The sequence below is a fragment of the Dermacentor albipictus genome, unplaced genomic scaffold (assembly GCF_038994185.2).
Source record: "Dermacentor albipictus isolate Rhodes 1998 colony unplaced genomic scaffold, USDA_Dalb.pri_finalv2 scaffold_17, whole genome shotgun sequence".
Lineage (NCBI taxonomy): Eukaryota > Metazoa > Arthropoda > Arachnida > Ixodida > Ixodidae > Dermacentor > Dermacentor albipictus.
This window is the reverse complement of record NW_027225571.1, coordinates 4,287,494-4,302,669: the sequence shown is the minus strand read 5'-3', so window position 1 is coordinate 4,302,669 and position 15,176 is coordinate 4,287,494. Positions and strand designations below refer to the sequence as shown.

At 49.1% G+C, this 15,176-nt stretch overlaps 1 protein-coding gene across 1 annotated transcript in view; it reads left to right on the top strand.

Moving 5' to 3' along the window:
- The first annotated feature begins 3,431 nt into the window (after window positions 1–3,431).
- The window catches only part of LOC139052072 (uncharacterized), a 52,396-nt gene continuing 40,651 nt past the window's right edge, over window positions 3,432–15,176 (top strand). The window contains exons 1-2 of the mRNA XM_070529141.1: window positions 3,432–3,552; window positions 4,915–5,003. Of these exons, the coding sequence (XP_070385242.1) occupies window positions 3,489–3,552; window positions 4,915–5,003 (153 nt within the window). The 5' untranslated portion in view covers window positions 3,432–3,488. The remainder of the gene's footprint in view (window positions 3,553–4,914; window positions 5,004–15,176) is intronic.

Below are 15,176 nucleotides of genomic sequence, written 5' to 3'. Positions count from 1 at the left end.
CTTTGTTACCCATAAAGCGCTTCCTTTGCCCTTTGCAGCTCTTGACCTTGCCGCCGGTGTGAGCACGATGCCCATTTACAATAATCTTTCATCGCCACTATCACTGCTCCACCGCGAATGCCTTGGTTACGTCGAGTCGGTCGATTCAACACGAACTGTCTCCGTCCTCGACGAAGTGTCTTCTACTGCCGCCCATGAACTGAGTGCCCTCTCCGTACCAGACTCAACATCGACTGGTGTGTTCAGCCCATTCATCGCCGAAGATTTGACGCCTTCGCAGCGTTCTCAACTTGTCGCAGTCCTTCAGCACTTCCGCCTTTCTTTCGACGTTGCGCAAACCTCTCTTGGCCGTGCATCGACAGTCAAGCATTACATCGACATTGGCACTCATTCACCCCTGCGACAAAGACCATATCGCGTGTCCACTACGGAACGTCGCGTCATTGCAGACCAGGTCGATGACATGCTCCGTCGAGGCGTCATTCAACCTTCCCAAAGCCCATGGGCGTCTCCCGTGGTCCTCGTCACAAAGAAAGACGGTTCCATCCGCTTCTGTGTTGACTTTCGGCGGTTGAACAAGATCACGCTGAAGGACGTCTACCCATTACCACGCATCGATGATGCCCTGGACTGTTTGCAGGGAGCGGAGTTCTTTTCTTCGCTTGATTTGCGGTCAGGCTACTGGCAGGTTCCGATGGCAGAGGCCGATCGCCCGAAAACTGCCTTTGTTACACCAGACGGCTTGTATGAATTCACCGTCATGCCTTTCGGACTTTGCAACGCACCTGCTACGTTCGAAAGAATGATGGATAATGTTCTGCGTGGCCTCAAATGGAAAATATGTCTTTGCTATCTTGATGACATTGTGGTGTTCGCCCCTGATTTCCCAACCCACCTGCTCCGCCTCCAGCACGTACTCACTTGCTTGACCAACGCCGGGTTGCAACTTAACTTGAAGAAGTGTAGATTTGCTGTTCGTCAGTTAACAATTTTAGGCCATGTCGTGTCAAAGGAGGGCATTCGCCCGGATCCCGAGAAGCTACGTGCTGTTACTGCGTTCCAAAAACCTACTACTATGAAAGAGCTACGCAGTTTTATCGGCCTCTGCTCTTACTTCCGGCGATTCGTTCGAAACTTTGCGTCAATTATATCGCCTCTCACGCAGCTCCTTGGTGGCGCTAGAGATCTCTCATCATGGTCTCCAGAGTGTGACGACGCCTTCACAACCTTGTGCCGTCTTCTCACGACGCCACCCATTCTTCGCCATTTTGACCCACAAGCGCCAACCGAAATCCATACCGATGCAAGCGGTGTAGGCCTTGGCGCTGTGTTGGCACAGCGTCAACCTAGCCACCCAGAATACGTCGTCGCATACGCGAGTCGCATGTTAACCAAGGCGGAGACCAATTACAGTGTTACAGAAAAGGAGTGTTTGGCCATTGTGTGGGCGCTTGGCAAGTTTCGCCCATATTTATACGGCCGATCTTTTGACGTAGTGACCTACCACCACGCACTATGTTGGCTGTCGACGCTCAAAGATCCATCGGGCCGCCTTGCCCGCTGGGCATTGCGAATCCAAGAATACGACATCCACGTGGTGTACCGTTCCGGGCGAAAGCACTCCGACGCTGACGCGCTATCCCGATCACCGCTTCCCCCGAAGGCCAGTCACGACTCCCCCTGCGAGTGCACATTATCCTCTCTGGACGTTGACACTATCGCTGCTGCACAGCGTAATGATCCCTGGACTGCATCTCTGCTCGACCTTATCTCGGATACGTCGAAAGTTCCAGCGTCACGTACGCTTCGGCGCCAAGTGCCTCATTTTGCGATTCGCGACCAGCTACTGTATCGACGCAACTATGCCCCAGAGGGACGCACCTGGTTACTCGTCATTCCGAGAATCTTGCGAGTAGAGCTCTGCTCCTCGTTCCACTTCGACCCTCAGTGTGGCCATGCGGGAGTCTTCAAGACCTACGAAAGACTTCGACACCGCTATTACTGGCGGGGAATGTATAATTTCGTTCGAACACTCGTCCGCTCTTGTCATGAGTGCCAACGCCGGAAAGCGCCACCACACAACTCCGCCGGTGAACTCCAACCTTTACAATGCCCGTCCCGGCCCTTTGATCGCGTGGGCATAGATCTCTACGGGCCGCTTCCGTTGACTCCTACCGGCAACAGGTGGATAATCGTTGCGGTAGACCACTTAACCCGTTATTCGGAGACCGCTGCTCTACCAAATGCTACAGCGCAGGAGGTCGCCAATTTCATACTTCACCGTTTTCTCCTTCGTCATGGTGGTCCACGTGAACTTTTAAGCGACAGAGGCCGCGCCTTCTTATCTGAAGTCATCGAACAACTGCTTGCTGAATGCGCTATTGTTCATCGTAAATGCACTGCTTATCACCCACAGACTAACGGTACCACGGAACGCTTTAATCGAACTATTGGTGACATGCTCGCCATGTATGTTTCACCTGATCACTCTAATTGGGACCTCGTTCTTCCGTTTGTCACCTATGCCTACAACACCGTGACTCAGGTCACTACCGGATTCTCACCCTTTTACCTTCTTTACGGCCGTCATCCTTCGCACACAATCGACACCATTCTGCCCTACCGGCCAGACCCATCCGAATGCCTGCCGATCTCGGAAGCCGCCAGACACGCCGAGGAATGTCGCCAGCTGGCCCGTCGATTCACCTCGGACGACCAGAACCGTCAAAAAGCCGTTCACGATGCCCAGAACTCGACTCCCACTTTTCTTCCGGGCGCTCTCGTCTGGTTGTTAGTGCCCCACCGCACGCCTGGGCTAGCTTCGAAACTCCTTCCGAAGTAGGACGGGCCATACCGCGTTCTCGAGAGAACATCACCTGTGAATTACCTGATTGAGCCGCTAACGCCGCCGTCCGACATGCGACGTCGTAGCCGCGAAGTCGTTCATGTTCAGCGTCTCAAGCCGTATCACCATTCTACCGCCCTTCCAGAAAACTAAGTCGCCAGGATGGCTCCTTTATTTCCGCGGGGCCATTGTAAGGAAGATAACGAACGTGCACACTGGGTCAGCAGCATCGGCAGCATCAAGCGCGCAGCAGAAGCTCGAGCTCGGGGACTCTGCTCGGTGCATCGTAGAACCGGCGGTCGCTACGAACCCCAATAAACCTCCTTTATAATATACTTTTTTATTGAATGACTATCTGCTGAATCGTTTTGAACTTTCCTCGCTTTAATTTATTCATCAAAATTATAGATTTAAAATTTATCACCTTAACACATATGTAGGATGTGCCCGACTCTTGGCCAATCCCCGTGAGTGGGTATGCGCCAAAGACATGAAGGTCGTCGTCGTCGTCGTCGTCGTCGTCGTCGTCGTCATCATCATTATCATTTTCATCATCATCTTCTTCTTCTTCTTCTTCGAAGACTGCGTTTGGTAGTTTGTCAAGCCGTCATCAACACGCACGCGCTGTCAAGAAGAACAAGCCATGGCTGGTGCCGACGAGTCGCAGCCTTTCCGTTGGTCCGAAGACAACTGCGAGGTGCTGAGAGGTGAGCTGAACTACTACGTCTTTCACTTGCCTGAGTGGGTAAACGAGCTAACGAATATGGTACGTGGCAGCCCTTTCGAGCCTGATAACATGACACCTTCACGACGAGCCCAAAACTGAAGAACACAGAGTTAAAAAACCGGCGAAGTCGGTAGGCTCAGGCATGCTACTCGTATGTATGCTATACTGGTATGCTATATATCAGGTGTTTCTGCGACCGCATTAATTTTTAAATATCGCCTGTGGCTGATAGCAGAATTCTAGTCCCTGATCAGGTATCCTCGAAGAGGCGGATATTACTTGAACAAGAGCTCGAAAGCTGTAATTGATTAGTTAGATTCATTCACTCGTTAGCTAAGTAAATTAGGGCACACATTGCAATTTACAAAACGTTGCCGGGGAAACTGTAAGTCATATCCACTTGAAAAGAATTCAGTAGATGACACCACGTTAGAGATATATATCCGCCATCAAACCTGCGGTAAAGATGCATGGTCATTCCACTTTTTTAATGAAACGCCGTTTTATGCATTGAAGCACAAAAGTAGCGGACCGCCGATGTATTTATTAGCAAAGTTCTGGAATTAATACATCGAAACAGGTGTCATCCTGACGATTCGTTCCAAATGGATCCGCCTTGCGAACTTCCTGGCTACAATTTGTAAATTTTAATATCTGCCGCAAGGTAATTAATAAAAAACTCAGTGAATTTTTGTTCATCAGATATGTATTTCGATTGTTCGTTCAATTTTGGTTAATTAGCTGACAATGTGTTTCTATTTGTCTAGCAAGTAATGTCCGCCTCTCTAAATAATGCAGCTCAAGGACTAGAATTGTTGCCTGCAACAGACAATTTTTAACGTTTCCGCAAAGCTTAAATATCATCACCCCGTACATAGGACATACGTAGGATGCTATCCTATATTTTTAGTATGCTGTACTCGTGCAGTAAGGTTTAGGCGTTTGGTAAAGAACACCAAGGGGCCAATATTAACTCGGAGTGTTATGCAACGGCCTGCGTCATAGCCCACTGTGGAGCCGTCGGACGCAAATAATAAGGCAGAGTTGTCAAAGCGTGTGTAGTTAGTCGTGAAAGAAATGCAGCTGGTTTCTCTGGTGTTCGTGCTGTCTTCTCGTCGAAGTGATTGAAATGTGTTCTTACGTCGCGATGACGTACATATAGTTGGCGCAATGTGCCGCAGTCCCTTCTTTACCTGTGGAAGGACTTGGCAGCTGTTCGAATTTCGAAAGTGCATGCGTAAGTTGTCATGTTGCTCCTTCTTTGTTTCGCAGCGCTCTGGACAGCGTTTACCCGAGCTGTACTTTGCATCATTGTCCAACTGCGCTTATTTCTTGTGTGCAGGAAGAGTGAACGATACGGAGGCGGTTACCGAGTTTGGCTTCGAGAGCTGGGAGGAGCGGCACCCGACCGCTTTCCGTGACTGCGAGAAGGTACGTGCGCATCAGCGCCTAGTCGAGCGTCGATCCCCATCGAGGATAGCTACCAAAGCTGCGAACCACATTTATAATCATTGGGCGTCGCCATCTGTCTGGTTAACCGCTATATATGTGCCATGGCTCTATAGCTCCAGCATGCTTCTCTTGTATACGAGTGCTCTATAGATGGTATACAATCATTCATCAAGTCACGATTGAAAGCACAGTGTCTGCTGAGCGTGTTCACAGTGAGGCATAGAACGAGTGCACTTGTGAGACATATGCGCGTGTACTTTTTCGTGCACTTTTATTTTATGCCAGTGCGGTCGATAAAGGCGATGCGCGAATTTCATTATCTACATAAAGAGTAGTAATTCCAATTTTGATATTGTGTCGATAGAAGAGACGCTCGAGAGACATGGCGCAAATAAAGACGAAGGCGAACATCTGGGTTTGACACGACCTAGGTTTTCATATTTGCTCTCTGGCTGCGCTGCTTCTATATATACAGTGTAGTCTCTTTTGCCTATGTATTTCCACACGTGACATTTTGTTGGGGGTTAGGATCCCCGTATTAGATCCACGCAGCAGAGTGAAAAGGGAACAGTTATCATCTTGGCTTATGCCTCCGCCCCGTTTTCAGACTGAACGCCGCACGCAACAGTCGCGTCACATCAGGTAGAGGCTTTGCGCCGATCCTGACTGTCTTGTATGCGATTGCATACGTAATCATGCTAACGGAAACTAAACTTTGCAGCCGGATATCTCACAACACGGGCATACGAGAAGAATTCTGCCATTTGGAACTGTGTACAACTGCCTCAATCTTTTCAATACAAACATGCCCGCTCACTGCGGTTGGTACAAAGTTAATTGTTCAATTTTAGTTAATTGGCCGGCAGATGGCGATAATTAACATCTCACTTTGTGTTCCCGTGGCCGCATAGCTTACTTGCATAGGTGAAGTTCACGTACAGTCGCGAGCAAAAGTTTCCATGGGGAGCAAAGGTGCCCCGATTTTCTTTTCTTTTCCGCACACTAAGCATTCCGGCTCAAATCAAGAGTGCATTCCCACGCGTACGTGTGTGACAATACAATGTAATAAAGCGATTCCAGACCGCGGAGCTGCGCTTGAATATATCTTAATTTTTTGCTGATGCCGTGGTCTCCAAACTTTTGCTCGCCACTGTACCACCCATCGCCTACCGAAAACCGTAAAATTTATTTGGATCACCCTGTATATTCGGGCATCTGTTGATTCAGGGTTCCATAGCAATGCTTGTGGATAGTATGAGAATGTTCGCATGTACCTAGCTACGCAGAGCCAGTTGCATATGCCCAGTGTACCAAGTTGTACATTTGCGTACACACATAGGGCACATGATCCAGTGGCCCAGCTGGTTGTATCCTTGGCAAGACAACAGCTAGCGCCCCAGTGAAGTGCCGCAGAGAGAGCTTCATTGTTTTCGAAAATGTAACTTAACTTTTAAAGTACGGCGCCACAGGAAAGGGGCGAACAGAGGTTTGCACGGCCATTTTCTGAAAGTAAACCGTAATTAGAAAAGAGGTTGCAGTAATATCGTGGTCTTTTTCCGTACCCTACATACGTTTGTTGCTCGATAAATACCAGGGCTTGGAATCCTTAATTTCTGAAAATTATTCACCAGTACTTTTATTCCTTTTATACGTTCCCCAGAAAGTTAAATGCACGCGTAACCACCGCTTCTACCAAGCCTCATTAACATGAGTGAAATCATTTTTTGACGCCTACTTCGAGATGGCCTCCAATTTTTAAACACCCCGTGTTCCATGTCAGAGCCATGTCCCTTTTTACCGTGAGGCTCATAAAGAAGTCGCAGCGTGCCGCATCTGGGCAGTAAAACGGGATCCACCGTTGTTGCGATGCTTTGAGGAACGGTGAAAAAAAAAGGTATTGCTTAAAAGGATACACATGGAACCAGGCGTAGTTCACACATTGGAGGTGACCTTTAGGTAGGTGTCAATAGATGGCTTCACTCATGTGATCTAGGCTTGGTAGAAGCGGTGGGACGTGTGCATTTAATTTATTGGGGGGGGGGGAGGGGGGCATATAGGAAGAAGCAATTGTGCCGAGGAATAATCTTACAGTATGAAGATTTCAGAGCATTAGTCTCTGTCTTTATTGAACAACCCATTTATATGCGGCATCTTAGTTCGGTGTGCCGCTTTTCTGCGTGTTTGGTGCCTGTTTTTTTATGGATGCATGCACGTCCAGAGTCGTCATTTCTATGCTCAATAGCTTCACTGGTATTTGGCTCGCTCCTGTTTTAGCGTACACGTTGCAGCAGTATCGCGGTCTCTTTCCGTACGCATTACGGGCGTTTTCGAGAACCCTCGAATGCCTATCCTGTGCGCTCGAATGGCCGCGGCATTATTGGCAAGCCTCGTTCACGCGTCCATTCAGCGCTGAATAATGCGCCTCATGCACGTGTCGTGTCGACATCTGAAATACTACTGAAGTTGAAACAAGACGAGGGAACAATAAAAAAAAAAGCCGCCGTTTTGTCCGAAAGACGAAGCACCGATTCCGATAGCAAATTAGCGGACAGCTATACGGAGTAAGGATAGTACCTTTATTGGCCGTATAAGCTTGTAAACGGAGGCATACTATCTAAATTAACAACTGAGATTTAACAGCGCGAATAAAACAAGGACACGAGGGATCAAGTACCCCAGACAAGCGCTGACAGCAACTGGAAGTGTATTTGAATTTCTCCAGCCATGAAGGAAAGGGGGGGGGGGGGTTATACCTTTTTCAGCACAGGCATGCGTACACCACTCGCAAACACATCTGCGAATCAGCATAATCATAATATTTCATGCAGAAAAGCTTTTACCTTTTCTGGCAAGGCAAGAGAGCGCTTACACATTTATCTGCTTCCTTTCTAATGTAATAAGCCTCTACTATTTCCCTTTCCCTCTTACCTTTTCCTTTCCCTATGAATTTTGTTTTTTTTTCAAATATGGGAGTGCAGGGACGCTTGTTACATTAATGTCCTGCTATGTGACTCCCATAGCCGTTCTTTAAGTTACTGCTGTGCTGACCAGCTCTTTCATTGAAACGCCCTGTCCCCTTTGATCTTTATAAGTTTTTCCACCGCTCAGCGGTATCTGATAGATAACGCTGCGCCTGCAGTCAGCGAAACGAGACTTATAATTTGTAGTGTGCAGGGGCCTTTCGTGCGTTTTCATACAATTACATATCGAGGAAAGCTTGCACGGGGCACTGAAAAGCAAATTAACATTATGTTTATTGGAAACTTTCGTTAGATTGTGTGACAACTTGTGCAAGTATGGCACCTCGTGCGCCGATCTCTTGTCTTTATTCTTTTCTTTCTGTGACGGTTCGGAACTTATTATTTTTTCTTTCTGCAAGCTTTCCTGGATATGTAATCGTATGAAAACGCGCGAAAGGCCCCTGTGCACCACAAATAATAAATCTCGTTTCACTGACTGCAGGCGCAACGTTATCTATCAGATACCGCTGAGCAGTGTAAAAACTTATATAGGTCAAACGGGACATTGTTTCAATGAAAGAGCTGGTCAGCACAGCAGTAACTTAAAGAATGGCTATAGCCGTCATTTAGCCGGACCTTGTAACAAGTGTCCCTGCACTCCCATATTTGAAAAACAAAAAACAAAATTCATCTCTAAAAAAAAGTAGGAGGGAAAGGGAAGTAAGAGGCTGATTACATTAGAAAGGAAGGAGATGAATGTGTAATCGCTGCCTCTGCTCCCTTGCCGGAAAAAGAAATAGCTTTTTTGCATGAAAGGTTATGATGTTGCTGATTAGGAGATTATGTTTGCGACTGGTGTACGCATGCATATGCTGAGAAAGGTCTAAAATGGCTGGAGAATTTCAAATAAACTTCCATTTGGCAGTCAGCGCTTGTCTGGGGTATTTGTTACCTCATGTCATTGTTTTATTCGCACTGTTTTAGCCTCAGTTCTAAATGTGAACCAACTAGCCCTCATCAAGATTTTACTAATTTAACAAGCATGGTGCCACGCGCGCACAAGCAAACATGAACACATCTCACTCGATGACCGCGGAAACTCACTGTGAAAACGCTGGAGTGAGGAAGCGCGGCAACAACAGCGAGCGAATTGACTTTCATGCTGCGGCTCTCATCAACGCGAACTACGCCGCGAAAACACAGCGTACGGCCGACTCTGTTCCCATCGCAGGCCGCTTTCAAAACCTCCTCGACTATTTCAGTCAGATCGGGGAGGGGCGTGAGCCCCTACCGATTGATTGGAAAACGGCCTTGATTACTTTCATACCCCAAACAGGCAAATCCATTAACATCGAAAATCTCAGTCCCATTTCCTTAACCTCCTGTGTGGGGAAGCTTATGGAATGCATGGTCCGAGATAGGCTCTCTGAATATCTGAAAGCCCAACGCACCTTTGCGGACATCATGTACGGTTTTGGCCCACATCGCTCTGCACAGGATATTCTCCTGCAACTAAACCGAGACATTATCAAACCAGTTGAACACCACAGTGATGACAAGGTAGTCCTTGCCTTTGAGTCACTCATGACATCATTCTTACCCTCCTCTCACAGACAAACTGTGGGCATAATGCTTTCAGGTATGTTCGCCAATTCCTCATGGAACGGCAGACATACCTCCGTATTCAAGACAAGGAGCATGGCCCGTACCCCCTCAGTCACACAAGGAGCGGTCCTCTCTCCTCTCCTGTTCAACCTTGCAATGGCTCACCTCCCTCCATTGCTCAGTGACGTCCCAGGCGTGCAGCACGCTATGTACGCTGACGACATCACGTTATGGGCAACCCTGGGATCTCTTGGCAGCATCGAGACGTGCCTGCAACAAGCAGTGCCGTTAGTAGACGACTACGCCCGTAGCTGCGGTCTCGAATGCTCACCTGCCAAATCAGAATAAGTGCATCTTCGCCCCAAACCAAAGGACACCGCACAAATTGAACTTTCCCTGCCTACCAGACCTATGCCGGAACGTGATGAAATCAGAGTCCTTGGGCTCTTCATCCACACACAGCGCAAGACTGACACCACCCTGCGCAAACTGCGCACGGTAGGGGATCAGGTAGGCCGTATGGTCGGCCGGGTTTCGAATAAACGGGGAGGCATCCGGAGCGGGGATGCTCTGCGCCTCACTAACGCTTTCGTGACCAACCGGATCCTGAATTCGACCCCTCTACCTGCGTCTGCGTAAATGCGACGAGAATACACTCGAATGCATACTCCGCAAAATCTACAACGTGCCCTTGACCTCCCCATTTCGACATCTAACCAACGTCTCGCAGACCTGGCCATGACAAACACATACGGGGAACTTAAAGAGGCTTAAAGAACTTAAAGATGAGATAGTTCAAGTGGCTGAGGAGTTCTATAAAGATTTATACAGTACCAGTGGCACCCACGACGATAATGGAAGAGAAAATAGTCTAGAGGAATTCGAAATCCCTAAGGTAACGCCGGAAGAAGTAAAGAAAGCCTTAGGAGATATGCAAAGGGGGAAGGCAGCTGGGGAGGATCAGGTCACAGCAGATTTGTTGAAGGATGGTGGGCAGATTGTTCTAGAGAAACTGGCCACCCTGTATACGCAATGCCTCATAACCTCGAGCGTACCGGAATCTTGGAAGAACGCTAACATAATCCTAATCCATAAGAAAGGGGACGCCAAAGACTTGAAAAATTATAGACCGATCAGCTTACTGTCCGTAGCCTACAAAGTATTTACTAAAGTAATCGCAAATAGAATCAGGAACACCTTAGACTTCTGTCAAGCAAAGGACCAGGCAGGATTCCGTAAAGGCTACTCAACAATAGATCATATTCACACTATCAATCAGGTGATAGAGAAATGTGCGGAATGTAACCAACCCTTATATATAGCTTTCATTGATTACGAGAAAGCGTTTGATTCGGTCGAAGCCTCAGCAGTCATGGAGGCATTACGGAATCAGGGTGTAGACGAGCCGTACGTAAAAATACTGAAAGATATCTATAGCGGTTCCACAGCCACCGTAGTCCTCCATAAAGAAAGCAACAAAATCCCAATAAAGAAAGGTGTCAGACAGGGCGATACGATATCTCCAATGCTATTCACAGCGTGTTTACAGGAGGTATTCAGAGACCTGGATTGGGAAGAATTGGGGATAAAAGTTAATTAAGGATACCTTAGTAACTTGCGATTCGCTGATGATATTGCCTTGCTTAGTAACTCAGGGGACCAATTGCAATGCATGCTCACTGACCTGGAGAGGCAAAGGAGAAGAGTGGGTCTCAAAATTAATCTGCAGAAAACTAAAGTAATGTTTAACAGTCTCGGAAGAGAACAGCAATTTACAATAGGCAGCGAGCCACTGGAAGTAGTAAGGGAATACATCTACTTAGGGCAGGTAGTGACGGCAGATCCGGATCATGGGACGGAAATAATCAGAAGAATAAGAATCGGCTGGGGTGCGTTTGGCAGGCATTCTCAGATCATGAACAGCAGGTTGCCATTATCCCTCAAGAGGAAAGTGTATAATAGCTGTGTCTTACCAGTACTCACCTACGGGGCAGAAACCTGGAGGCTTACGAAAAGGGTTGTACTCAAATTGAGGACGACGCAACGAGCTATGGAAAGAAGAATGATAGGTGTAACGTTAAGGGATAAGAAAAGAGCAGATTGGGTGAGGGAACAAACGCGAGTTCATGACATCTTAGTTTAAATCAAGAAAAAGAAATGGGCATGGGCAGGACATGTAATGAGGAGGGAGGATAACCGATGGTCATTAAGGGTTACGGACTGGATCCCAATAGAAGGGAAGCGTAGCAGGGGGCGGCAGAAAGCTAGGTGGGCGGATGAGATTAAGAAGTTTGCAGGGACGGCATAGCCACAATTAGTACATGACCGGGGTTGTTGGAGAAGTATGGGAGAGGCCTTTGCCCTGCAGTGGGCGTAACCAGGCTGATGATGATGATGATGATGATGATGATGATGATGATGATGATGATGAAAGAGGCTCATCTCAACAACCAGTACCTGCGACTTCGTTCGTCGCAGGCTGGGAGAGACCTCCTACACCGTTTACACATGTCCTACACCTACACGGTGGAAGAGCGGACGACGATCCCTGAGGACTGGCGTGGTGCCCTGATCATTCCGCCTCTGCCCCAAAACATAACGATGGTAGGCGTATAGCGCGGGCTAACGCCCTACAGCAACGCTATAGCTCACGCACGGAGGTCTTATACACGGACGTATCTGGCCCGCATGACGGCGGGTGGTACACGGCCGCTGTTCACCAAAACGTACCTATTCAAGGGCTCACTTTTCGAGCACCCGACATCATACACGCGGAGGAAGTCACCATAGCATTTGCTGCAGCGGACCCCACATCTGGGATCATCATTAGAGTGTTTTAGTTGAGCGTGTTTACGCTCCGCTAAGCAGCTAAGCGGAGCGGAAGCGCGAATGCGCATGCGCCGTAGCCGTAAACGGGCTAGCGGAGCGAGGAACACGATCCGTTTAGAAGCTGCCTGAGCGGAGCGTGCTGCTACAGTGTACTAGAATCTGTAGTGCTGCCCAGCGCCTTGGCTAGCGTTGGCGTCAAAAAGGATTGGATTGGCTGTAGAATGTAAGCGCGCTGGCTATCACGTGGCGTTCCCCAAGACGGCACTTTATTTTCGATTGGATAAAATGGACCGGTAAGGCATTACAAGCGCACGTCTAGATACGTCATGGAGAAATAAGTTATATATATACATATATACGTTTTACTGTATAAGAGTGATCAATAGGTGTTTTTATTTTCTTTCATTACCCTGAATTTGGCCAGGGGGCGCTGCACCTACGAAAGGTCCGCTCCGCTACGCAAAACGTGTGAAAATCGCCCGCCGCTCCGCTGTCGCTTAGCGGGGCAGCTCGGAGCGGAGCGTACCGTAAAGACGCTTAACTAAAACACTCCATTACCGACTCGTGGGCTGCGTGCCTAAATCTCATCCGGGGTTGCATCACTGAACGCGCAGTCAAATTCTTAAACGATGCTACTATCTAGATCGCCTGAACACGCGTACAATCATCTGGACCCCTGGCCATACAGGGCTAGGTGGAAACGAGGCTGCCGATGCCTCAGCCCGTGCACGAAATTACTGGGATACACTTTGCCCTCTATCGCCTGATGTTCCAGCACCCAATGCGGCTAAATCCTTCAAAGAAATCACGGCCCTGTACAAATCGCACAGGCTCAGATTCCTACCCTCGGCATCGGGCCTAAACAAGACGGACGAGCGCTGGCTCCTCCGTCTCTGCACCAACACGGTACTGTGCCCAGCAATACTCAAACACTTTAACCCGGCATTCTCCGGGGCCTGCACATACTGTGACCATCCGTTCGCGGACCCCTTCCACATGGTGTGGGCCTGCCCCTGAAACCCGGCGGTCCCGCCACACCCCTTCTCATGCCCCCCTACCCGAGAAAGCTGGGAGGCTGCCCTGCTCGGCTGCTCGACCTTGGAGGATCAACGTGCCCTAGTGGCCCAAGCGCGTGCTACAGCAGAAGCCGCAGGGGTCCCGGACTAGGGACTCCTAGATATTGTGAGTTGCCGGGCCTTAAGGCCGTCCCCAACTCTCTCTTGTCATTACTCGATAAAGTTTTTCACCACCACCACTCGGGCGGGCGCGGCCGCTCTGGCCGCCCAGAGTAGAACGCGCCCCCCCTTCCTACCCTCCCACCAGAGCCTTGCGCGCGAGGGAAGACGGAGCGCTTGCTTCCCGCTTTCATCCTTTGCGTGCGCTAGGATGACCCGTTATCACCGGCATAGCGTTGCACTCTTTCACTCGCACATACAGCATACGGCGTGCGGCGACAATTTGATCACCCTTGGACTTTATACGGAACCTCACGGCAACGACACAAATGCGTCTGGAGTGTCCATATAATTTTTCTCGCAATAAAGCGTTCACAATTAAATGTGCCGGGAGTTTTCGAAGCCACACCATAGGACATGGTGGCCGTTCAGGCGCTGCAAATGCCTTCTTTTGCGGACGCTTTGATGAGCAACTGAAAAGGTATATTCTCGCAGAAGCCTTCTGTTATATCTCAATATGGCGAAGAGCATTCCCTAGACGTTTACGAGAGGCAACCTAGCCCATTCATCACCCGCCTCTGCAGAAGTCAACGCAGCTTGGACGCTGACCGTTGACTGGCCAAGAAAAGTACCTTTACCTGAAGATGACAAGCTCATGTGTCCTGAAGTGAACTCAGCCGTTTAATATGCTCCTACATGGAGTGGGCTTCCGTACCTGAAGTCAGTGTACATAATGTAAAGAAACCATTTTTCCTCCGTCCTACTACCGGATGTATACGTCGATGGGCTTGGTGGTTTTCTGACCGAAACGCCACCTCGAGCCGCAACAAATTGGTTGGCAGCGGTGAGATCAAGAACGCAGTCCTCACGATCTGGGATCGACGGAGCTGGGAAGCCTTCGCAAGTTCGAGTGAGTTGCGGACGGAAGAGCGACTTCTGTGGATCCGGGATCATCAGACCTCCTCTTAGTGGCTCAGGGAGGCACAGCCGTCACAGTAACGACATGGAGTCTTGAACGACTCGAGGAAACTGGAAGGAAGAGCAGCAGAAGGCAGTTCCACGATCTGGGATCGGTGGACTTGGAACGTGGCTGCAGGAGACATGACCTTCGCAAACTCGACGTTGGGTGAGTGCTTGAGCGACGTTTTGCCGGACGATAAGGACAGTGTGTTTGATCGCCATCGGGAAAAGAGCAGTCGCTAGAGGAAGGAAAGGGAGGGAGAGAAGGAGCGTGAGAGGTAAGAAAGAGCGGAAGAGAAAGAGTGCGAGAAAGAAGAGAAGGAGAGGCAGAAAAAGAGGGCAGGCACAAATTGAACTCGCGAAAATAAAACAAGAGGGAGCCAGATCAGCTCTCAGTGCGGATGTGGCGCCACCACACACGGAAAGCGTGAAAATGACGAGTTTCCTTCAGCCGTATAAAACAGGCGATGATATAGGTCTCTGCCATATTAATTTTGAACGGATTTGCCAGCAGCAATCATTTCACCAAGACAACTGGCCGGAGCGGTTGTTTGCGATGCTGCCGGGAGAAGCCTCGCAAATCGTAGCCCGACTGAGCGAAGCCGAGGCAGGCGCGTACACAG